General features: G+C 41.9%; 1 protein-coding gene across 4 annotated transcripts in view; it reads left to right on the top strand.

The window, feature by feature from the left end:
- MYO5A (myosin VA) overlaps positions 1 to 25522 on the top strand; it is a 178140-nt gene that overhangs the window by 60314 nt on the left and 92304 nt on the right. For all 4 annotated transcript variants that reach the window (XM_058665833.1, XM_058665834.1, XM_058665835.1 and 1 more), the window contains exons 3-5: positions 1133 to 1304; positions 2856 to 3000; positions 19990 to 20146. In XM_058665833.1, coding sequence (XP_058521816.1) covers positions 1133 to 1304; positions 2856 to 3000; positions 19990 to 20146 — 474 coding nt within the window. The remainder of the gene's footprint in view (positions 1 to 1132; positions 1305 to 2855; positions 3001 to 19989; positions 20147 to 25522) is intronic.

A 25522-nucleotide genomic window follows, 5' to 3' on the forward strand; every position in this document is an offset into this window, starting at 1 on the left:
GTATCTATTGTCCTTAGTTATCTGTACCTAATAGGTACTTGGCCAACAGTTTCCATGATTGGCTGTGGCGTAGAGTTGTGTGCCCAGGACTTGAAAATGCACAGTGCTTTTTAATCTTGGAGGCTAGACAGTTCAGCAACATCTAACAAAAGCTGTGGACTGTCTTTCCTAAGAAAGTACATATCTGCATATCATGTGCATGTCTGCACACATGTGTGGTGTTGCAGCTTATTTCAGTTCTTAGCCTGCCAAGGTTAAGGCATCTCTGGTCCTTAGCTCAGGCCATGCATGGTCTTATTTAATTATCACCACAACTCTTTTAAGCAGTTTCTGTTATACTTATTTTATAAATGAGAGACTTAGTTTAGATGTCGTACCCCAAGCCCCGTAAAAAGTAGGAACTAGTGCCATGATTTGAACTGAGGTCAGTTTCACCATAGAACCAAGCACTCACTCTCTTTCTCTCTCGCAATACTTATTTATTTGAAAGGCAGGGGAATGGGAGGAGAGATCGAACTAGTTTGAGAGATCTATCTGCTTTTCTGTTCCTTTAATGGACATAACAGCCTGAGCTGGGCCAGGCCTAAACCAGGAGCCAGGAACTTCATCCAGGTCTCCTACATGGGTGCAGGGGCCCAGCCTCTTGGGCCATTCTCTGCTGCTTTGCCAGACACATTAGCAGGGAGCTGGATCAAAAGTAGAGCATCTGGGACTTTAACTGGCACCATATAGGATATTGGTGTCACAAGCAGTAACTTTACCTACTTTACCTATTTTTGCCACAACACTGGCCCCAGAACCAAGTTCTTGACCATTATTTTATATTTGTTGTCATTTAGCTTAGGTAAAGAGAGGTTACTTAAAGATTAAATTTGTGTTCCAGTTGATAGGTGAAATAGCTCTAGTCTTGAATTTCTCAAACTATATGAGCAAGCATTGTTAATACAAGTTAATGTGGCTCTTGAAAAAACAAAGCTCTTCCTTAATGTTTGCTGTTTCCAACAGTTTCTATAATAATGGAAGGTGCCAAGAGAATAGATTTAATCAGGAAAAGGAAATCTGCAAACTGAATAGACCTCTTTTACATTCATTGGTGCGATTTATCCAGATATTGCATCTTGTGTGTTTCCAGGATTTGGAATACCATCTAGATCCAAAGACCAAGGAGCTGCCTCACTTACGAAACCCTGACATCCTTGTGGGTGAGAATGACCTCACGGCCCTCAGCTACCTGCACGAGCCTGCTGTGCTCCACAACCTCCGAGTCCGCTTCATTGATTCCAAGCTTATTTATACATATTGTGGTAAGTATGTCCTGCCCTCTGAGCGCTGTGGACTCTCCTCCAGTGGCTACAGCTGTGGGAATGTGGTGTATGTATTGCTGAAAAAACAGGCCAAGTTGGGTTTGAAGCTGTGTGAAGGTTGGAACTTATATAATTTTTTTCACAATAAAAAGAACTGGGCCTGCCTTGTGCCTCCTGCCCCCCCAGCCCCATGGAAGCCATACATCAGATTCATCAGAAACCTACTTCCCAAGGAGTCAGCCTCTGATGGACTCAGTTGAAACTGAGTCAATATTTGTTGAACTTATGTTATCAGATATGCGCTTTAAAACTTTTAGGAATTAGGAAAAAAGTATAAAAAAAAGGAAGAATAGTAACTTGTAATTTACCTCTGAAAATTTACCAGTATTATGTAGTCTATTTTTCTGTGGACATGAGTGAGATAATATAAATATATGTGAAATTGGAATCAGTATATTTATAGTTGTGGTAGAGGTTTTTAAAAATATACTTATCTATTTATCTGTTTGAAAGGCAGAGCATCAGAAAGAGAGAGAGAAAGTGAGAGAGAAAGAGAGGGATCTATGTCTACTGACTCACTCCCCAAAGGACTGTAACAAACCAGGTGTGGGACAAGGCTGAAGCCAGGAGCCGTGGACTCCGTTTGGGTCTTCTACCAGAAAGATAGCAAGAACCAAGCAACTGGGTTATCATGTGCTGCCTTTCCAGTTGCATTATCAGGAGGCTGGATCAGAAATGGAATAGCTGGGACTGAAACTGGCATTCTGATAAAGGAAGCTGGCATTGCAACTGGCAAATTAACTCACTGCACCAAAATGCTGGGGCCTCTGTATATAGTTTTGTATTGTATTTTTCCATATCACCTCTTGTACCCTAAAAATATAATTCATGGTGATAACAAATAATTTGTTTTGAGTATAACAAATTGTACTCAATTATTTTCTTTTTGTTACAGTTTTAGTTTGTTTCCACTTTCACCTTTATGATAACTATCTTGAAAAAGAAGCCCTTTGTAAGAATGTCTGATTGATACATTTGAATAAATTTCTAGAAGTGAACTTTTTCTTTTCTTTTGAATTTTATGGTAAAATTCTATAGGGACAAGTGGAATTTTTCAATTAAATATTATAAAAAGTATTTATAGTTTTTATAGCACTCCTCTCTGCTGATTGACTCCCCGAATGCATGTAATGGCTGGGGTAGGCTGAGGCCCATGCAGGAGTCAGGGTCTCAGTGTGGGTGACAGACCCAATCACTTGCCATTTCCACCACCTTCCAAGGACCACAACAGCAGGAAGCTAGAGTCAGGAAGGAGCTGGAGGTGGCTATCCAAACTAGGCCAATTACCCACCCTCTGGTCCAGTTTCCAGATGGTATCTAACAGGTTCAGAAACAAAGGCTGGACTATATTTTAGCACCTTGTTGGTTTAATATTTATTTTGATGTTAACTGGTTCACTTCACCAGGTTTGAGTGCCCATTAGAATTTCATAAATAAATAAAATAGATAAATAAATACATAATAAATTATTGTTTTGGTTCCTTCCTCTAGGTATCGTACTAGTAGCTATAAATCCCTATGAACAGCTGCCCATTTATGGAGAAGATATTATTAACGCATACAGCGGTCAGAACATGGGAGATATGGACCCACATATCTTTGCGGTAGCTGAAGAAGCTTACAAACAAATGGCCAGGTGAGTAGAAGCTGTCAGCTGTCATTGTTACTCCATGGCTCTTGTAAGATGCGATCATGCCTTCTTTACTATTTTAGAGTGAGTTGCCAATTCTGAATCATGACTAAGTAAACAATCTTGACCAGTTTGTTTCAGATTGCCTAAGTGACTATTAAATATTAAAATAACCTCACATTTGTTAAAGGGCATATAGTTTTTAAAACTGCCTTTGGTACCTCATCATGATCCTGTGATAAGGCAAGGACTAATGTTGCATTTTTCAGATGAGAGAGGCTGGGTTTAATGGTGTGGCCAGGTGTTCCTCAGCTGATGAGTGACAGACTAGACCCAACCCAGTTTGCATGCTAGAGAGTGAACTTTCTTTTTCTTTTTTTTAATCTCTTTTTCCCCATTTTTAAAATTTTATTTTTGAGAGTGAACTTTCAAGCAGTTTATGTTGCCATGGCAGATTTCAGAGGACACTGGTGATCTTTTTTTTTTTTTTTTTAAAGATTTTATTATTATTGGAAAGCCGGATATACAGAGAGGAGGAGAGACAGAGAGGAAGATCTTCCATCCGATGTTTCACTCCCCAAGTGAGCCGCAACGGGCCGGTGCGCGCCAATCAGAAGCCGGGAACCAGGAACCTCTTCCAGGTCTCCCACGCGGGTGCAGGGTCCCAATGCATTGGGCCGTCCTCGACTGCTTTCCCAGGCCACAAGCAGGGAGCTGGATAGGAAGTGGAGCTTCCGGGATTAGAACCGGCGCCCATATGGGATCCCGGGGCTTTCAAGGCGAGGACTTTAGCCGCTAGGCCATGCCGCCGGGCCCGACACTGGTGATCTTGAGCAGCATCTGCAAAATGTGTCTGATGTTAACCATAGAACCAGACATTGCAATGGTGAAGAATGGAAGAAAAAAATACTTGTAAAATTAGATTCTACTCGTTTTATTCATTGGAAAGGTTGACATTCAGAGACCTCCGGTCCTCTGCTGGATCACTCCCCAAGTTCCAATGGTATTTAGAGCAAGCCCTAGCCAGGAGCCCTGACCTCGTGCAGTCCTCTAGTCTGGATGGCAGGAACCCATCACTTGGTGCTCCCAGGGTGTGCGTTAACAGAAAGCTACAATGGAGACAGTGGCTGGGCTCCAGGGACTTCAAGCCAGCTGCTCTGATAGGGAGTGTTCCAAGCAGCATTCCTCACTGCTGAAATGCCCACTCCTAGATTATACTCTCAGCATAAGAAAATCTAGTATGATACAATGTAATTTAAAACTTGGAATGTGTAGAAAAATAGTATAGTTCTCCAGCCTACAAAACAGAACTCAGTTTATTGTAAATATGACATCAGAAGCGTTCAGACAATTTACAGAGAGAAAATTAATAATGCAGAGGTTTTTGTTTTCTCTTCAACCAAGGGGGCGGGGGGGGGGAGAGAGAGAGAGAGAGAGAGTGTGTGTGTGTGTGTTTCTGGTGTATGTTGGTTATACCAGCATATGATAGAATTTTAGAACTGTTTCGATGACTGAGCCCATAGAAGTCATTCTGACCCTTTTTAATAGAGAAACTATATTAATGCTAACACTTGTAGTAGCAGCTAACAAGTATAGGCTCACTCTGCAAGGCATTAGTTGATGATTTACAATTATTAGCTAATATTATCCTCAAGGCAACCTATAGTTTGGCATTATTTTTAGTCTTTATTTTACCAATCACAAGTAGAAGCACAGAGAGGTTATATAACATTTGCAAGCGCTCCTAACCAGGAAGGTCAGTCTTTAAATTCAGTTAAACTGATACTATAAAATATTGATATATTGGACCTGGTGCAGTAGTCTAGTGGCTAAAGTCGTCGCCTTGCACTCGCTGGGATTCCATATTGTCGCTGGTTCTAATCCCGGTGGTCCCGCTTCTCATTCAGCTCCCTGCTTGTGGCCTGGGAAAGCAGTCAAGGATGGCCCAAAGCCTTGGGACCCTGCATCTGTGTGGGAGACCTGGAAAAGCTCCTGACTTTGATTGGCTCAGCTCCAACTGTTGCAGTCACTTGGGGAGTGAACCATCAGACAAAAGATCTTCCTCTCTCTCTCTCCTCCTCTCTGTATATCCGCCTTTCCAATAAAAATAAATAAATCTTTTAAAAAACTGATATATTGAATATAAAATGACTAAACATAGTTTAGCCTTACATAATATGCTATATTACCAAATTCAGCTATGGAATTCTTTTTTAAAGATTTATTTATTTGAGGTACAGTGCTATGGCTTGATTGGTTAATCCTCCCATTTTAAGAGACCCATAAGCAGCTCCTGACTCCTGGCTTCAGATCACCTCAGCTGTGGCTGTTGTGGCCATTTGGGGAGTGAACCAGCAGAACTTCTAGATTTCCCATGCAGGCACAGGAACCCAAGGCTTTGGGCCATCCTCTGTTACTTTCCCAGGCTACAAGCAGGGATCTGGATGGGAAGTGGAGGAGCCAGGACACGAAGCAGTGCCCATAAGGAATATCAGTGCTTGGAAGCAGAGGATTAGCCAGTTGAGCCATTGCACCAGCTTCATAGGGACTTGTAAATACTAAAAATGATATCAGAAAAAAATGTGTATTGCTTTGAAAATATTAAATATTAAAACTTAGCTTTTACAGTCTTTGTCACTGGCATCTTTAAATGGTATTAGATTTATTATTTGAACATTTCTGAAATTTTACTCTTAGATTTATTTAGTTTTGTGGTTCCTACTCCTGTTGCTTTTATGCCTGTGACTATCATACAATGTGCTTCTTAACTGAAAGCATTTTTATCTTTGTATTTTTGCTTTTTTAAAAGGCAGTTTTAAAGTATGCTTCAACAACTTACTGGTTTATTTAGCATTTATGAATAAATGTGTCCTCATAAAAACTTGCCATAGCAGCTGAGTAGACCATGCCTGCCTAGGCTTATAGGTAGACATCTAAGCTGCAGGGTCACTTTTTGGCTTTGTCTCTTGCCAGCTGCCATCTTTACCAGGTGTGAATTCTGGTGTTTCATGTTACTGCTGTTCCTGGAGGTCTCCTTGTGTATTCAGGGAAGGTCAAACTCATCATTAGACCAGTAGAGACCTATTGAGCACATCCAAATGGCAGGCAGTGTTCCCTACAGAGGAAACAGTAGTGAACAGTTAGGACAAAAATTCCTGCTCCCTGCTTGAGGCATGGTGAACCATAAAAACAATAAAACATGGACTGGTGTTGTGGCACAATGTGTTAAGCCACCACGTGTAATACCAGGTCCCTTATCAGAGTGCTGGCTTGAGCACCAGCTGCTCTGCTCCCTTCAGCTCCCACATGCATACCAGCAGGTATTGTTAACAGTTTGGAAAGAGTATACGTTATAATTATATAGGGGAAAGCAGTGATGGGGAAGGTAATTGGGGAGGGTGGAAGGAGAAGTATGTGAACCTATGGAACTTCAAGAAGAATAAATGAAAGAAAGAGGGAGAGAGTAAGAAAGAAAAAAGAGAGAAAGAAGGAAAGGAGGGAAGAAGGCAAGAAGGAAAAAGAAAAAAAAGAAAAACGAATTGGTGAAGTCTTGCCTAGTTGGCTTATGAGAGATGAAAGAGAGTTGACAATAACAGCATGAATTTGGTCTGAACACCTAGCAGGTTGGAGTTGCCATTTACTGATCTAGAGAATGTTGCAGGAGGAGCAGGAGGTGTGTGTTGCATGGGGGAGGAGGGTAGTGAGTGGAGTTCCACTCTAGATCTTCGTGTTTGGAATGGCACTTTAGGCATCTGTCCTCAGGGCACAGCTAATACTGGAAACTCTTCTGAGCTGGATTTTTGTCCGGTGACAGTAGCAGTAACCGGAATCCATAACTGATGACTACCATGTTTAGCTGTTTAAGTGTCGATGTGATGTCAAGCACGTGATCTCTAATCCTCATTGTATGCCTGGAACAGACGTTGTCACAACTGCCTCACAGATGAGAAAATTGCAGATAGTGACTTGTTGATGCCAGATGCCAGTTGATGGCATGCAGGGGCTGAGGTTTGAAGCTGGTTCTGAGACTTTAAGGCCTTTTTTCTTTTGTCATTTAGGGTTTTTTTTTTAACCTTTCAGTTGTCTGGATCTATTCTAACAGATTTGTTCCTTCAATTAATATTACCTACTTTTGTGTCTGCACCTTAAAATTTTATCTAAGAGGCAGAGGTAGAGTCAGAATTTCCATCTGCTGGTTTACTTTCCCTGTAATAACTGGCTGGGCTGGGCTGGAGCCAGGAGCTAGAGAAATAATACCCATGCTGCACATGTCTGGCAAGGACCCACCTACTGGAGCCAGCATTGCTGTCCTCTAGTATCTGCATTGATAGGAAGATAGAACCTCCTGAACCAGAACCAGGACTCCATTCACACACTCTGTCAGGGGGTCCTGGCATCCCAGTCTGTCTCTTCACTGCTAAGCCTGTTCCTGTGCCTTAATTCTACTTCTTTTATTAAGCCTAGAATTCATTTTTATTAAGCCTAGAATTCAAATGCTTCTTTCTCTGCACTATTTATATTTATCCTGCATGATCCCACTGCTTTACTTTCAGACCATCCCAGCTGACAGTAAAGAACTTTCTTTAGAATTCTTTATTGTATGAACTCTTCATTTAGGCCTCCCCGAGTCCTGTCCACCCCAAAGATTGCAGTAGGAATAAAATACAAGGCAAAGTAGAGCACTCTCATATGCAAAGGTTTTAAACAAATACAATTTCTGCTTGGCACCTCTGTATGTTGCATAGGCTCAGTATGTGGAACAGAAAACTCTGGGTGAGATGCCAGGCTTCTTACCAGGATAGATGTCCTCAGATAGTGTCTTGTTCCTGTGTCCCGAGTCTTCTCGCTCTTTCTAAAGCATCACTTTCCACCTTCTTTATGGTAAATATTTAGACTTCAAAAATAAAGCCATGTGTTATAATTGTGAACTCATTGCCTAGTACCAACTCTTGTGTTAAATCTTCTGTTCTTGAAACTAAGCAGAAGCAGAAATCATCCAGAGCAGGTGGTTTTGATGAGGGATAACACTGGAGAATCTTAGTGTCTCTAATAAACGGACATGTTGCAGTCTAAGTGAAGCCGTCCAGTAAAACTTAGCTTTGGGAGAAAGTACTTTATCTTATTGACACAGTATTCTCTTTTTTAACTTAGAATCAAATAAAAGGATAAAACAATTAAATTGGCTACTTACCCCACCCCCAAAAATAGAATCTAGATTTTGCTTCACATAAGCATGTTTGCTTATAGGCTAAAAATTGACATGTGTATGCTTGTACACTATACCAAGGCACATGACAACACCCAATGGGTGGTTATCAGTGAGGTAACATCAGTGTGGGTGGAAATGTTGAATTATGTCCTGCATTAGTAAGATCTGAGGTCAACAGTACTTATTTTCCTTGTTAATAACCTGGATATGAATTGAAAATATGCTTATTAGATATATTGAAGAAGACATGGCTAGTATTCATATGATTAACTGGAGAGGGGACATTTTTACAAGAATAAAAATCAGAAGACAAATGTACAAAATGAAACATAGTGGAAAATAAAAACTTAATAGATATCATGACAGGAAGGACTGGACAGAATAAATACATATGAGGTCACGGATGACTGTAACAGAAAATAGAGTAAAGTTTTTTTTAAGATTTATCTTTTATTTTTATCACAAAGTCATATATACAGAGAGGAGAGACAGAGAGGAAGATCTTCTGTCTGATGATTCACTCCCCAAGTGACCACAACAGCCAATGCTGTGCTGATCCGAAGCCAGGATCCAGGAACTTCTTCCAGGTCTCCCACATGGTTGTAGTGTCCCAAGGCTTTGGGCTGTCCTCTACTGCTTTCCCAGCCCACAAGCAAGGAGTTGGATGGGAAACAGGGCTGCTGGGATTAGAACCAGTGCCCTTATGGGATCCCGTGCTTTTAAGGAAAGAACTTTAGCCGTTAGGCCATGGTGCCAGGCCCTAGAGTAAAGCTTAATACCTCTCTCTGTCAACCCAGACTAAATGTTCTCTCTCTTTTTAAAAAATATTTATTTATTCTTATTGGAAAGTCAGATTTACAGAGAGGAGAGACAGAGCAGAAGATCTGTCTGTTGGTTAACTCCCCAAGTGGCCACAATGGCCAGAGCTGAGCTGATTCGAAGCCAGGAGACAGGAGCTTCTTCTGGGTCTCCCACATAGGCACATGGTCCTGAGGCTTTGGGTCATCCTCTGTGTTTTCTCAGGCCACAAGTAGGGAGATGGATGGGAACTGAAGCAGCTGGGACAAGAACCAGATCCATATGGGATCCCAATACTTGAAGGAGGAGGATTAGCCAATTGAACCATTATATTGGGTCCCCTGAATATTCCAATTTTGAATGATTCCCCTCTCCCCTAGCCCCAGCTTTAGATGTCTACATAGTTTAATTCCCATTTCCTCTTTCCACATAGCCCAATTTTCTCCACATTATCATAAATGAGTTAATTCAGTCATTCCTTGCCCTAGAAAGCCTTTGCTGTTATCTCCCCCTTGCAGTTCCTTCTGGGTTCTTGCTCTTCAATGCTTTTATGGTCTCCTGAGTAGACCACTTTTATAACAGTTGCATTCTGGTGTATTCTTAATGAATCATTTACTAATGATTTAGAAGCAGAGAAGATAAAAACATATAAAGTCAGACTGACAAAGATCTGTCACCCACTACCAGTTCACTCCCCAAAAGCTCAGAACAACTAAGCTGTATGCTTAGTCCTTGTCTCGCAGGTGGGTGGCTGGAGCCTAAGTCCTTGAGCCTTCTCCTGCTGCCACCCAAGGTATCCATTATCAGGAATCAGATGCAGAGTAGCTGGGATCTAAATCAGGCACTCTATCATAGGTTTTAAGTATCCTAAGCTGCATTTTAATCACTACATCTGGATTTGAAGTTTGCACTTTTTAGTTTCCCTCAATGGGCAGTGACACCAGAATCTTTTATCTGCATAAAGTAGTTAGCATGTTGTTTCTTATTACTTATTTGTTGAACAAAGAAGGGAGGGAAGAAGGGAGGAACTCAGGAGGCGATAAAGGGAAGAGGGGAGAAGTATGGTAGGTAGAGCTTTTTCACCTTGCTACGTCTGGGAAAGTCATTGATGAATCCACTCTGAATAGCTCATCTCTATTCTGTAGAGCTCAGTACTCGCCATGGTGCCCTTTGAAGGACTGGCCAAGTCAGAAATGGTAAAATTGTGGTTCTGGGCCCTGTAACATAGCCTAGTGGCTAAAGTCCTTGCCTTGTCTGGACCAGGATCCCCTATGTGCAATGGTTCATGTCCCAGTTACTCTACTTCCCTTCCAGCTCCCTGCTTGTGGCCTGGGAAAGCAGTAGAGGATGACCCAAAGCCTTGGGACCCTGCACCCTCATAGGAGACCATGAAGAAACTTTTGGCTCCTAACTTTGGATTGGGTTAGCTCCTGGCTGCTGTGGCCATCTGGGAAGTGAGCCAGCAGATGGGAAGTTTTTCTCTGTCTGTCCTTCTCTCTGTAAATCTGCCTTTCCAATAAAAATAAAATAAAATCTCAAAAAAATCTATGGTTCAGCCTATTCTTGATGAGAGGTGGAGAATTTCTGCTCCATTACTTGTTCTTGTCAGCTCTTTAAGGTGCTGTCTATATCCTCATAATAGGAAGAAGGTTCTTGTAATGTAAGGACATAAATGCCCCAAAGGACCTGTGATTTTTCACTTACCAAAATTTCAAGAAGTAAGAAACTGTTATTTCCATGTATGTAACAATCTGAAGCTGCCTCTCACATAACTACGAGAAAATGTATTGTGATATTCACCTGAAACCATGAAATACTTATCTGTGATTGTTTTGCTATTTTTTTAACTCTTTTTTTTTTATCATACTCTTACTATTTTTGAAATAACCCAGCAGAAAGGGCTCTTATTACAGTAAGAAAACTTGAACCTCATATGTGGTATCAAGGGGGGAGGGAATACTTTCTCCTAGCAACTCACTGTGCAAGTCCTCAGAGGACAGAGAAGGGGCTGAGAGAGGAAAAGCTAGGGAAACGTAGCATCAGCAGAGAAAAGCCAAGCATCAAAATAAAGGAGATACTATGGCTACAGTGGCCAGTGTCGTTTTTTAAGGGCATGTTCAGGGATTTGTCATGATGACTGGGCTTTTGTTGGGTGAGAAGTCAATGAACAACACCTTTGATTTTAAACTTTTGATTAGAGTTCTTAAAATTTAGGAAGTGTTGAAGTTAAGATAGTTACGAAATTAAGTAAGTCCTGAAAATCCTTAGAAAAAAACACAAAATGGAAAGAAGGAGAATGAGCTAATTCTATAAAGAAGGCTTCACCAGGCCCTGATGATTAGGGACAGATATCTGTGGTATCCAACATTACAATGAAAAGCAGCCTAGAGTTGAAGGAGGTGCTAGAGTGCTGCTGCTGGCCGCAGACACACTACTGTCCCCACTTGAACTTTGTATAGGGCTTTTTACTTAAAGCAGGATCTCTTCTCTCAACACTGAGGAGTGAGTCAGCTCTCAGAGGCACCTGAAGCCTGCTGTGGCTTTGCAGTGCAGCTGCAAGAATGTTTAATGTATAACCGGCACATTTTTCACCCAGATAAATTCTTGCAGGCTCCACTTCCCCTGCACCAGTTCTTTTCTAGAGTCAATGCAGTTTTGCTGTTGATACTTGATTGCATGCTCCTTGAAAAGCTAGTTCCCAAAAGCCTAAAACTGAATCTTTACTCCCAAAAGAAAGCAAAAATCCGTTGAGTGTTTTGTGGTTTCCGGCCCACTTTTTAGGTAATCACACACTCACCCGGAGTAAGGGAAGAGGAACAGATATCAGAAACAAAGCTGAATGGCCTAGCACATTCAGCTGGAGTAGGTGGTTGTGCAGAGTGAAGTGAAATAACAGGAAAAGCCTCGTATGGATTCATGTTTCTGTGTCTGGAGGCACCAAATCATGCACCCAGGTAGCTATGGGAGGAGGCCATTCCTTACATTCCCAGCTAGAAGTTCCATGACAAAGACAAGAGCTGCATGTGACATAAGATGGCTGAGTGCTCAGTGGTGCTCTGCTCATAATCTAGGGAGGGAGTCACAGTGACTCTCTGATACACACACACACCTAGTACCCTCTTCTTCCCAACCTTGGGTCATCTCCTGTCTCCCATCCTAATAGCAAAGGGTTTGTTTCTCTGCCAGGAGCAGTCAACTTGCTCTGTGTGTTCATGTGTCTCTGTGTAGTGTGCCGCATGGTCTGGCCACATTTGGGAAGGTGTGTGTGGGTCTCCTGTGACGATTTCTACCTGATTCCCCCACTGGTCACTCAGGCAGGCAGGGGACACAATGGACAGGGCAGACTGAGAACACACCTGCCTGCTGCTTTTTTTTTTTCCTACATAAATGTCTTCCTTCTCCCTTCTGTTTCTCTTTTTAGCTCCCCACTTCCATCTGTCTCCTACTTTTTTGTCCTATTTTTTTTTCTTTCTGTGACCACATAAAATTTAAATGCTTGTTACAGATTTCATTATATTTATTTATTTTTATTGGAAAGTCGGATATACAGAGAGGAGGAGAGACAAAGAGGAAGATCTTTCATCTTCTGTAGACCTGTGGGTGACACAGCTTAGAAACCTGCCCCAAAGAGAAGAATCTGATAACCAGAAGTATAATGACCAAGAGCAAAAGAAGAGACAAAGGCACAATAGATATTACTGAAGACTCCCTTGCAAAGGAGCAAAACCCTTTGCCAACCTCAGAGTTCACTGAGGAAGACATTGAGAAAATAGGAGATACAGTTGGTATACAGCTCTTTGTTTTTACTCACTTGTGCCACTCCCTCAAGCAAGTTCCAGGTCTGGGTTCTTGTGTTAGATTTCCACCATGGTCTCCGTAGCCTCAACTCCTGGCTCACCAATCTCCACCTCCTGTGATACCGTGCTGAGGCTGCACCATTGTCTGTATAACCTTTCTCCCACTTCTGATTGGAGCAGGTTCCAGGATTAGGGAGATACCAGGTATCCTATATAGCTAGGTTGTTGGTGATACTGCTGTTGCCGGAACCTGTTGGCTGTTACGTCTGAGGGCCACACAGACCTATTTCGACCTGTACAATGCCATAGCCGGTATTTTTTTCCTGTGGGAACAGTGCAATGCACTGAGTTCCCTCCCAGCTCAGCACGCGTGCAGCTCACTGTTGTCCCCATAGTCTCCAAGCCATTGCCACACTGTACAAAGTGGCGCCTGATGTGCCACTACTAGAGTTTTTAATCTGCTGGCCGTCAGGTGTGAGGGCTACCCGGACCTACCTTGAGTGGTGCCTGTAGGATGCTACGTTGTTGCAATTCACTGAGCGAGAAATCAGATCACTTCCAGCTCAGTGCATATGCAGTACTGTCCATAGCCCTCGCCTCCTTAAACAAAATGGCACCTAATTTGGCTCTAGGAGGCAGTCTGGGCTCTGAAATCCACCCTGTTCCCTCACTGCCAGTCTGGGAACTGCTGCTCTGTCTGCTCCTGGTCAAATCAAACAGACCAGCAGGATGGACAGTTCTTTGTCTGGGTTCACCACCTGAGCTCCCAGTGAAAAGTTCCTTCCCACCTTGTTGCTGGTGAAGTTCCGGTTGCTAGTGCAATTCGGATTGCCACTCGCTGAATGTCACTGGGGTATCAGTCACTGCAACACCACACCGTTGTGTCCACTGCTTTCTTGCGTCTGTCAGTCTACAAGTACCCCTCTGCTGTTGTTCTGTCCTCTCCTATTTCCTGGAATGTGCCCGCTCTGGTTTACACTAGCTAATATTTCTCCATCTATTTAAACGTGTCCTTACCCTATTCTGCCATCTTGATTCTCTGTCTTTCAAATCTTTTAGATTCTAGTACTTGGGAATTGAGGGGAGCTTAGATGCCATATAATTTTAACAAGGAGAAGACTGTGTTCCAGAGTGGTCATGTAGTGCAAAACTACAATCAATCCTAATAAATAAACCTTTAGAGAGGTTTGTATGAGCATGATGGAAAAGTGGCAATTATTTGTAGATTTTAACACTCTCCAGATAAAAGTATCCCAGATGCTTGAGAGCTGGAATTATGTCAGATTTTTTAGTTTTTCAGATTTTGGAATGTTTGTATAGTTTCTGATTGAGCATTGCTAATACAAAAATTAAAAACATTCTGAAATCTGATATTTTTTGAATTCCCTTGGATCATTTGGGATTTGGGGTTTTGGAATTAGGGAAGCTTAACCTGTACCTAGCTTGGAGGAAAAAGAAAACTCGCCTTTCATATAGCCAAGGAAATAAAAGATACAATGACGATCACTTAAAAAACATTTGAAAATTGCTGATCATATGAATCTAGGATCTGTAAATCACAGAAAAGAAAATATGTCTGTGGGGTGCTTGATATCATTGCGCATATATGTGTAATTGTACAAACAATGTGTATTTGCTTTGAGTAGTTCTTGGTTTTATCACTTCTGATTTTTTTCTTCTTCCTCATATTTTTTTGATTGGTAATCACTATGGCTTTATTGAAACTGTTCAATTCAAATATCTACTTATATGTAGAATTTGAAAAAGTTAAACTCATAGTGTAGCCCAGGGGTTAAGGAGTGAATGAGATGCAGAGGTGTTCAAAGGGTATAATCCTGCAGTTACAACATGAGGTGATTTTGGAGAGTGAAAGTGTAGCACAGTGGCTACAGTTAATAATTGTGCTGAATATTGAGTAGTCTCACCACATATCCATGAGGAGCAACTGAGAGAGACAGAGATGTTAATCTGCCTGACTGTTTTAATAATTTTTTTCTTTTTTTATTGTTTACATAGTTGAAAGGAATGCATGCCCATCTAGATCTCCAATTAGGGCGAGGGAGGTCAAGGTATAGAGGAATGTGGGTAGGACAAATGTTTCAGTTATTTTTTCCTCTGTGTCTGCAGAGAGTGATGGGGGTGGGGCAGGGACAGAAGGCCACTACTCCTTGCTATCAAACTCCATAAGCATCCAGGGCTGAGGGGATGGTCATTTGATGACACCTTAGAGACCCCGATGTGGGGAAGAGTACTTCGAGCATGTTTACTTGAGTGGCTTTGGTAGTTCTGAGACATCGTCTATTTCATTGTATCAGTGTTTAAAAAAAAACTCTCCTCCATCTATTGGCTGACCAAGTCCACTTTTAGTGCATCCACAGTCCTAGGAATATGTTGTAAAGCTTGGCCAGGAGAGTGTTACAGCCTGTTCTGCTTTCCATCCTCTAATGAGGCACTCAGCATCCTTTGCTGTCCTAGATTATCTGACAGTCATGTTCCCTGTTGTGCATCTGGGTGTGCTGTCCACTGCACAGGCATCAGCAACTGAAGAGGCCCAGTCCTGACACATGCACTTCAAGGTCAGACCACATATCTTGTTATTTTCCCTGTGACCAAGGTTAGATCCCAGTGGTCTAGTCGGGGAGTCCTCCAAGAAATCTCACTTGGGGTCACTTCAGACTTGACTCTCATGTGTGCCAGCCAGTGCAGGCTCAGATTCATTCCATCACCTGCACCAGCCAAGGCACATAATGGCAAATGCAGCTATCTTGTCATTTCTGCCCTGGCCTCATTGCTCACGTGAACTGATGGGTGCTGTGACCTAACCCAGTCCAGCCCACCACAAACCTAGTCTTCACACACACCAATGGGTGCTGGAGCGTAATCAGGGCAATCTTCCAACCACCCGTTCCTACCCCTGGTTTTTGCATGTACTGCAACCTAGCCTAGTCTATCGTATCCCATCTGGCTCTTGTGTATACCCATTGGCACTGCAGCTTAGCTCAGCCTGACCCACCCCCAGACCTGGCCTACATACATGCTGACTGGTGCTTCTGCTTTGACCAGCCTAACCCATCCCCAGCCCTAGCTCTCATGCTCACCAGCAGGAGCTGCAACCCAGCAAGGGAGTGTCCCCAGTAATTCTATCAGGCCTACTCCCAGTCCCAGATCTTGCACCTGTCATGACCGACACCCACTCCTGTCACTTGTCAGTGGGTGCTGCTGCCTAGCCAGGCTTGACCCGCCCCCAGACCCATGTGACCCGGTGGATGTTACTATCTAACTCAACCTGGTCTGTGCCCCATCTGGGCTCTTGCTCATGTCATTTTGTGCTGTTGGCTGTCCCAGCCCAGCCCATACCTCGACCCAGCTCTCTTGCTTACCAACAGGAGATTCAGTCTAGCGGGAGAGTTCCCCATGTTTCCCGACCAGGCCTACTCCCAGCCCCGGATCACACATGTGCCTTTGGAGGCTGTGGCCCAGCCTGACATGGCCCATCTCCTGCTCCCACATTTGTAAGTGGGTACTGTGGCCTGCGCTGGCCAGGTATATCCCCTATCCCCAGTTTTTGCATGTGCCAGTGGACAGTGTGCGATGCTATTTAGCCCAGCCCAGGTCTCCCATGTGGGTGGGTGCCTTGGCCTGAACCTAGCATGTCCTCTGGTTCTCCATCTCCCCCACCCCCAGCTCTAAACCCTCTGTCTGAGCTCCCTTGCCTACGTGCAAGTGCAGGGACTCAGTCTGTGGAAGATTACAGAAGTCTTCAAGGTCAGACCACATATCTTGTTATTTCCCTGTCAAACATGCCTTCAGCTGCTCCCATTCCAATGTGTCTTCAGACCCCTTTCCTAGGGCTATCTGTACTACTCCCGCCTGGCCGCCAAGGTGGCGTCCCCTGCCTGCCTCATATATCTTTAAAATAAACAAATCAATAGAAAAGGCAACTATTCTGCCACACTGGTATAGTTAGCACAAACTTGGCATTAACCAGACCCCAAATGCCCTCGAACTATTACTTTTTTCCCAGGCAGTGTAACACTTGCCTAGGTTCAACAGTGTAGTGTAACACTTGCCTACAGCTGGGGTTCTTCCTCATATATTTTTTTAAAGATTTATTCATTCTATTACAGCCAGATATACAGAGAGGAGGAGAGACAGAGAGGAAGATCTTCCATCTGATGTTTCACTCCCCAAGTGAGCCGCAACGGGCCGGTGCACGCCGATCCGAAGCCGGGAACCTGGAACCTCTTCCGGGTCTCCAACGTGGGTGCAGGGTCCCAATGCATTGGGCCGTCCTCAACTGCTTTCCCGGGCCACAAGCAGGGAGCTGGATGGGAAGTGGAGCTGCCGGAATTAGAACCAGCGCCCATATGAGATCCCGGGGCTTTCAAGGCGAGGACTCCAGCCACTAGGCTATGCCGCCGGGCCCGGTTCTTCCTCATATTATAAGAAGTAACTATTAACACTCAAATGTTTAGATTTTTTCTTGTTAAAATAGTTTGTCTTTGGGACTTGCAGTAGCTTTTCAAAGGCAGTACAGTTTAGAATAGCAGTTACCATTAACATATTTTTTAATGGAAGAGCCATGGAGGTGGGGGGTGAGAATTTTGTCAAGTTATCAGCTGGGGTGTAGTGACATGGATTAATCAGGTGGCAATTGGAGAAGTTCTTTTTTCTGACCATTTCCTGGAAGGGAATCCAAAGACAGTGGATACTGACCCTTGATTAATGTGTTGAAAAGTTAGGGCGTTTAATATAACTTTAAGGTATTTAAGTAACTTTTATAAAGGACCTTGGCAATACAATGAAAACTATTTTACTGACGTGGTCTATCTTAAACTAGCCATGAACAAATAGTGACAATGGGAATATGCGGTTCCGTGTAGAAACTCAAATACAAGAGATGATACAAACATGAGATTGAAGGGTGTTCCATAGAAACAGGAATAACATGCAAGCTTGTTCCATAAGAGATAGTCATTTCTTAGGGTGTCATGTTGGTCCTGCTAACTGTCCCTACAATACAGGAGCCTAAGTGTGGAACAGGTTACTCTGTGGCCCTGGTAGTTTGATGTGAACATATTTAATCAGGCATGGAACTGGGTAGTCCCACTATGTTTTTCAGGGACTGAAAAATAAGACAACTCTTATTTCTCAAAGAAAAAGGAAACTTTTCTTTAGAGAAGTCCTAAGTTTGTACTCTGGATATTTATTGTCAAGTACTGTTGATTGTACTGCTTTGGTATGTCTCAAATCTATCTCCCTCTCCCAGTGCCGACAACTACAACGTTGTTTGCATTTTCATAATTTTACATGTGGATTTCCTACATCCATGTCCAGATTACTTCCAGAGCAATTTTACTATTTGGATAGCTTTGTTCCTCCCTGTGTAAAACCCTGAAATGGCATCCTGTTATATTTAGGTAAAATTCTAATTTCTTGCCTAGGTACAAGGCAACCTAGGTAGTTACCCACAGCTGGGGTTCTTCCTCACATTATAAGAAAGAAGATTTTGTGCTTTTATTTCTATAATCTGCTTTTCCTGGAAAATTCCCTTCATTCTCTGCTTCCTTTTTCCTTCTTCTCTGACTACCATGATCAGATGACATTTCTAGGAATCCCCTTAATCCTCTCTTCTTCCAAATGCCCCATCACACATATAATAATCCTGATTCACTGGTCTGTCTCAGCTGATCTGTATCTTCTGTTAGACCAACAAGCACAACAAGGACATAGATTACTGCTTATTTCACTTATATCTGTAGTTTTTAGCACAATGTTTAGCACATAGAAGATGTTCAATAAATATTTGTTAGACAAGTCTGCTTAAAAAAAAAAAAAAGACCATCTCCTGCAACGCTTATCTGTGACCTTGTAGGGATAGTTCCACAACTACCCTTGAAGTCATGTATTTTCTTTGTAAATCAGGGCACAGATGATACTGTTTTTATGTGCTTGTCCAGCTGTTCTGCTGAATTAAAGTTACTGCTTATTTTATCTCAAGGGAAAAAAAGGAAATTTCCTACTTCTATCCTAGTAGAATTAGTAGCCAAAGCAGAGATTTATCAAAGTTCTATTCTTGTATAACTATTACATGTTGATTAAACATTTGTGATTTATCAGGATGTGGAATGAATACTGGGTATTAAAAATATGATTAGGGCCCGGCACAATAACGTAGTGGTTAAGGTTCTTGCCTTGTGCGCACTGGGATTCCATATGGAAGCTGGTTCTAGTTCCGGCGGCCCTGCTTCCCATCTAGCTCCCCGCTTGTGGCCTGGGACAGTAGTTGAGGACGGCCCAAAGCCTTGGGACCCTGCACCCGCATGGGAGACCCGGAAGAAGCTCCTGGCTCCTGGCTTCGGATTGGCTCTGCTCTGGCTGTTGCACTCACTTGGGGAGTGAATCATCGGACGGAAGATCTTCCTCTCTGTGTCTCCTCCTCTCTGTATATCCGCCTTTCCAATAAAAATAAATAAATCTTTTAAAAAAAAAGAAATACGATTAAACTTATCAACAAAGTGAAAGTTTTGGACATTTTTCCTTAGAGTTTTTAACTCACTGTGTGAATGTGTTGAAGATACAATTTTAGTCTAGGGTCTAAGAAGCAAAGTCTGTAAGTGCACCCACAAAGGTCGCTGTGCCTACACTGGATCTTTGGACATGAATTGTGCCTGATCTGCTTGAATGAAATCAGCCACAAATGGGCTGTTTCTTCTATAGCACTGAGGGTATTTGGTAGGAGCTGAAGATTGTGGGAGATACCACTTTATAGATTGTCTGCTAGTGGGGAGTTTAAAATGCTACAAGTGATTTTTTTCATTTTCAATCAAAAGAATATCTCCTTTCTCTTCTGATATAGTTGACAAGTGTACCATGAGATAGCAAAGTAAGTCCTTAGGAATAAAATAATATGTTTGAGTTACAAACACACCCAAAGTTTCAGACATTATTGTAGGTTCATCTTTAGATGTTCTTTGATTTAGTGTTTGATATTGTCTTTTTCCTCTCTGTTCATTTTTAGTTCGCAAGTAGTTATTCTAGGTGGGAAGCCTCATTCTTCTTTTGCTTCCCACATTGTTGCATCTTTGCAGCAGAAGAGCTGCACTGTGCCTCACTGATGAGAGCAGAAGGAACTAGTGAGTCACATTCTGGAGTGCACAGCACTAGCAGTTGCTCTTCTTTGTTTTCCAGAGATGAGCGCAATCAGTCCATCATTGTCAGCGGAGAGTCTGGGGCAGGAAAAACAGTCTCTGCCAAGTACGCCATGCGCTACTTTGCTACCGTAAGTGGTTCTGCCAGCGAGGCCAATGTTGAAGAGAAGGTCTTGGCCTCCAACCCCATCATGGAGGTAAGAAAACAGCATCCTCAGCCTTCTTACTGTATTCTCTTGTTAAGAAAGATAAAAAAAAAAAATTGGCAAAGCATGTATCAGATAGCCATCTGTCTCCCAGGCACTAAGAATGGAGAACTTTTTTATGTTAGGAAAAAACGAAAATTCATTAAAGTGGATGTTTTGAGTAAAGCACTACTAGAGAGGAATCTGTTAGTCTATAACCTTGCATGCTTTACTTACAAACTGAATTGTTGCCTGTACATACCAGGTGGTAGTACCTCATTTTCTAAAGCTTTCTCTCCTTGTTAGCAGCTTTCTATCCGCTGCTCATTATACCGTCAGTGCTTCTTGTTTATTTGCCATCAGTCCTGACTTCACATTTATTTTCCTTCCAAAACATAGATTCACTCTGCCGAAGCATGAACCATCTTCATTATGCCTTTGCCCACATCTCAGTGCTTATCCAACTTGTTGACTCTTAAGTTTAAAATTTTTCCAGATGTGAGCTGTAAACAACCTATAATCTTAAGAAACTTCTCTTTCTGCCAAACACATCAAACAGCTGTAGGTTAGCATAACAAATTCAGGAACTTGAAGAAAATTCCTGAGAGGGAAAGAATTTCATGGGGACACTTTGAAAAGTTGAATACACAAACGAGTAGAAATGCCTGTGTCAAACAAAATCAAATTGGTTGTGTGAGAACTGGAAGATGTTAAGAATTCTAACTAGAGGACTATTTGTATATTAATAGAACTTTACCAAAGTGGTAGTCTTATAGCAAGTCCCATTAGATAGAGAAAATACATCTAATTAAATGGAGAGATATCAGTTTGGATATGCAAAAACAAAACTTTCTTGTTAACAGCACAGATGAATACTGTTTTATTCCTGTCTTTTTTCCCTCCGTCAAGCCCTATTTGTCACCCAAACACAGATGGAGTTAAAACTGGCCTGATGCACCTGTGGTACAAGTGGTTTTGCAATAATCTGTCTGGAGGTAATTGTGCCTGCTTTGCAGTGCTGTGTGTGACACTTCACAAGAGAGTGCTGTGACCTCTTGTCTATAGAGCTGCCCTTTACAGCAACACAGCGATTCCTGGGATCAGCAGAAGCTAGGTGGGGGAAGTTGAGGGGCTTTCTGGGATGAACGGTCAATGGAAAGAAAATGAGAAACTTTTTTTTTTTTTTTAATGACGTGGTCAGGAAGGAGCAGATGGTTGTGATGAAAGAGAACAGTGAAGATCTTAATCAAATTTTAAGATTTTGAACAAGTTTAAATCACAGATATGATGGTGGATGTCCCTGTTAATTAGAGAAGCATGTTTTGGTTTGAGGTCAGAAAAAAAGCAGGGCTTTGCCTCCTACTGTTGTTGGTACTGGTTTTAATCATGACAGTGTGTTCTTGATATTGAGTAACAGTTCAGACCACTCTAGTTCCTGATACTACAATATCCCAAAGGCTTAACTGCAACAGCATTAGAGAGTCTCACCTCACCCAGCTCTACATCATACAAAGGATTTGAAGATGTCTAGAAGATAAACTATTATCTGGAATGCACCTTCTAGAATATGTCAAAAGTTTAACAACCTATTTTATGATGTCTTCGGAAAAGCATCTTCACTAGTTTTTCTTTTTTTGAATTTTTATTTGTTTGACTAGAGATAAAGCTATCGATCCTAAGTAGAATCTTAATCACAATGTCAAATGGAGATTTGAGCTGTGTTGGTAGGAATGAGGTTAAAAATTTTTGAGTGGACACAGATGTTACTTTATAAACATGCACTTATAAGGAATTTGCTGTATTACTGGGATAAACAGAAAAAGAAAAAGGGATCTGCTGAAGAGTTTGAAAAATAATTTTTGACACCTATGAAAGAGGATATCTCAGTTTGCAGGTTTGGAGTACGGACTGAATAATGGTGACAAAGTGTAGTTCCTAGAAGCAAACATAGGTAACAACCGAGTGTGGATGGTGCAGTTGAGAAACTTGGTAGCTTTAGACCTGCCTCAAAAACAACTGCATATCAGAGCCCCGCTTTTTTTGTAACCGGAATGTCCAAGCCTCTGGCAATCTACTGAAACGCTTATTGCGCCATGAACTGGTTAGAGGAATTTGCATATTATCCTGTTAGAGAGGAAGCTTCTGCTCTTCAAAATGGGCTCATTTTCCAAAATAAGAACAATGTATGAAAAGTTATTACTTTTGCTATATTTCCATCAAATTTCCTTTTTCTCATGGGAATTTTCATCATAAAACAGGGACAGGGAAGGTTTGGGGGCACTGTGTATCTGAATAGTTCTTTTATCTTCAATAACTACAATTAAAGATTGTTATCTCCATTAAGAAGAGTAACTCCTGCAACAATTCATTAAAATCAGTAGTAAGATCAAAATCACAAAGCTTCCTTTCTTTAGCAGTTTCTTACTGTTTGAAATGAAAAATCACATTAAAGTGTCTTGTGAATTTAGTATTTGTTAATCAGGAGGAACAATTGGATGGAAGATACAAAAGGTATTGTTCATCTAGAGAACTTTCTTTTGGTGTCAGGTACAGTGTTTAGAATAATATGATTGTTTAAAGTATTTATTTGTTTGAAAGGCAAAGTTACAGAGAGAGGGAGAGATAGAAACCTTCCATCTGTTGATTCCCTCCCCAAATGGCGACAACAACCATGGACTGGTCCAGTCCTAAGCAAGGAGCCAGGAACTTTATCTAGATCTCCCAAGCAGATGACAGGGACCTAAAACATAGGCCATCTCCTCCTGAATTCCCAGACATGTTAGCAGAGAGCTGGATAGAAAATGGAACAGCTGATGCCTAAACTGGCACTCCTATGTGATGCCAGCATCACTGGCAAAGATGCTCCTGGTATACTGTTATGCCATCCCCAAAATAAGGTGATTTAAAAATATTAATGAATTATGGACTGAGTGTTGTGATGTAACCACCACTTGGTTCATCTGCATCCTATTTTGAAGTGAAAAGCTTTGAGTCCCAACTACACTGCTTCTGATCCAATTTCTAGTTACTGCACAATCTGTGAGACAACAAATGATGGCTCAAGTACTTGGGTCCACATGGAAGACCTAAGTGAGGTTCTGGGTTCCTGGCTTCAGCCTGATCTAGTTTTGGTTGTTAAAGGATTTGGGGGAGGAAACCGCTCATGGAAGATTTCTCTCTTTCAAATAAAATGAAAATGAATAAGTAATGTTAAAATATATTTATGTATTTTAGAAAGAGAGCAAAAACTAACTTGTACTGCTGGTTCGCTCCCCAGTGCCCACCAGGGCTCTCAGAGAACCAAAGCTGGCAGCTAGAAACCCAATCTGGGTCTCTCAGGTGGATGGCAGGAACCCAGTTCCTTCAGACATTCTTGCTGCCTCCTAGGGTGTGCAACAGCAAGAAGTTGGAGTTAAGAGCAGAACTGGGGATGAGACCCAGGCACTTGCTTGTGGTATGTGGGTGATCTGACAGCTGGGCCACATGGTTGCTCCTGATCTTTTTCCTTCTGTAGAACTGTAGAGCTCAACCATCCTTGTTCATGTGTGGTTGAGTTCACTAAATGCTTCTTGGAGACATAATTGATAGCATATTTGTGGTAGGGCCTCTTCTGATGCCCAGGTTTGTAGTCTTCTGTTTTATCTGCTTCTGTTTTATTTGTTCCATGGAGAAGCACCTTTTGCTCAGTGATGAAAAGATTGACTTTAACGCTAGCCTACTGCCTGCCTCTTCTCACAGAAGTAGTATTGTTTTGGCAAGTTGGCCCCTCTCGTCTCCAGTCTGAGTGGTTGAGGAGAGGTGACATCTGGAAGGTGGGGTGAGTGGGAAGTAGAAGTAACTGTGGATCGCCCTTCCCCAGCTTGCTTGGTTATTGGTAGCAAAGCGCTTAGACAATGACCAGCATCTAGTACATACCCCTCTTGCTGCTACTTCTACTGCATGGTCTTCTGTTCTTGATAGAGTGCCTTGTGTTGGGAGATAATTCCACGTTTGTATCTAATCTCATTTTCTAAAAGACATAAAAATAGTGGGAATGTATGGAGACTTTGTTATGATATTTATAATATTAAAAATGATAATATATAACTGAATACTTAATCAGCTTGGGGTATATAAGAGTGTCCTGTCCAGCAGGACAGTCAACGGGGGTCGCAACCAACCTAGGAAAGAATGACTGGACAAGAGACATGAAGAATAGACAGCAAGACAGTAGGTCTGATCAAGCTGTCACTTTATTATTTTCAATTGAGGATTTTTATATTCTTCAGTAACTAAGGCTCTGGGAGGGAAGGAGAAACTGGGAGGCAAGCCATGGTCTCAAGACCAATTGTTCTTGAGCAGCCACCATATCAACAATAGTAAACACTATATCAATAATAGTGTGGGTACAAAATGTTGTCAGGTACAGCATAAATCACATTCTGAAACAGTTGCTAGAAACAATTGAAACTAAGCATGTGATTAGTTTCATAACCTGTTTCCCAAGCATCTAGCCAACCGGGGGTTTTCCACTGGCCCATAGGTCTATATTCAAAATGGCTTCAGTGTGACTGTAATACATGGCTCCTGACATAAGAGCCCTATAATTTTTCTAGGAAGACAGTTTCCAATAATCTTTATTGTTCTTGAAAATCATTTAAAAATACCAATTTAAAATATAGCAGTGTGTTCAATTACAAAACAAAGTAGGGTATCTGCCCTCTATTGCGTAAAAGAGACATTTTCTTTGCTTGATCAATATAATGTGTTCATTCTTGTGTTTTTTAAATACCTATTTTATTTTTATTTGAAAGCCTTCCAACTACTGCTTTACTCCCCAAATGGCCTCAATAGCCAGAGCTGAGCCAGTCTGAAGCCAGGAGACAGAAACTTCTTCTGGGTCTCCCACATGGGTCCGGGGCCCAAGAACTTGAGCCATCTTCTGCTGCTTTCCCAGGCCATAAGCAGGGTGCTGGATTGAAAGTGGAGCAGCCAGGACTCAAACTGTCACCCATGTGGGATGTCAGCAGCATAGGTGGAAGTCTGGCCTACCGTACCATGGCACGGGCCCCATTACTACTATTTGATCATTTAGATTTTTATTGTGTTAACTTGAGTAGGCTTTGCCCACCTGAAAGTTATTAATCTTTTATGAAATTACTTTATCAATCTTTAATACATGGATTGGGTGAACCCTCACTATATTACTACTCTTATCCATTTTTCTTTCCATTAAAAGAAAAATGTATAGTAGTATGTTACCTGAATCACAGCTAAGACATATGCCACTTTCAGTTTTAAGGATATATAAAAAATTTAGTAGAAAGTTATATTCTCTGCATCCTGAAACAGATGTTTTCCAAGCTAGATGTGAATAACAGAATGCAAAGCCAAATTCTATTTGCTCTG

This window comes from Ochotona princeps, chromosome 6 (genome assembly GCF_030435755.1).
Source record: "Ochotona princeps isolate mOchPri1 chromosome 6, mOchPri1.hap1, whole genome shotgun sequence".
Classification (NCBI taxonomy): Eukaryota; Metazoa; Chordata; class Mammalia; order Lagomorpha; family Ochotonidae; genus Ochotona; species Ochotona princeps.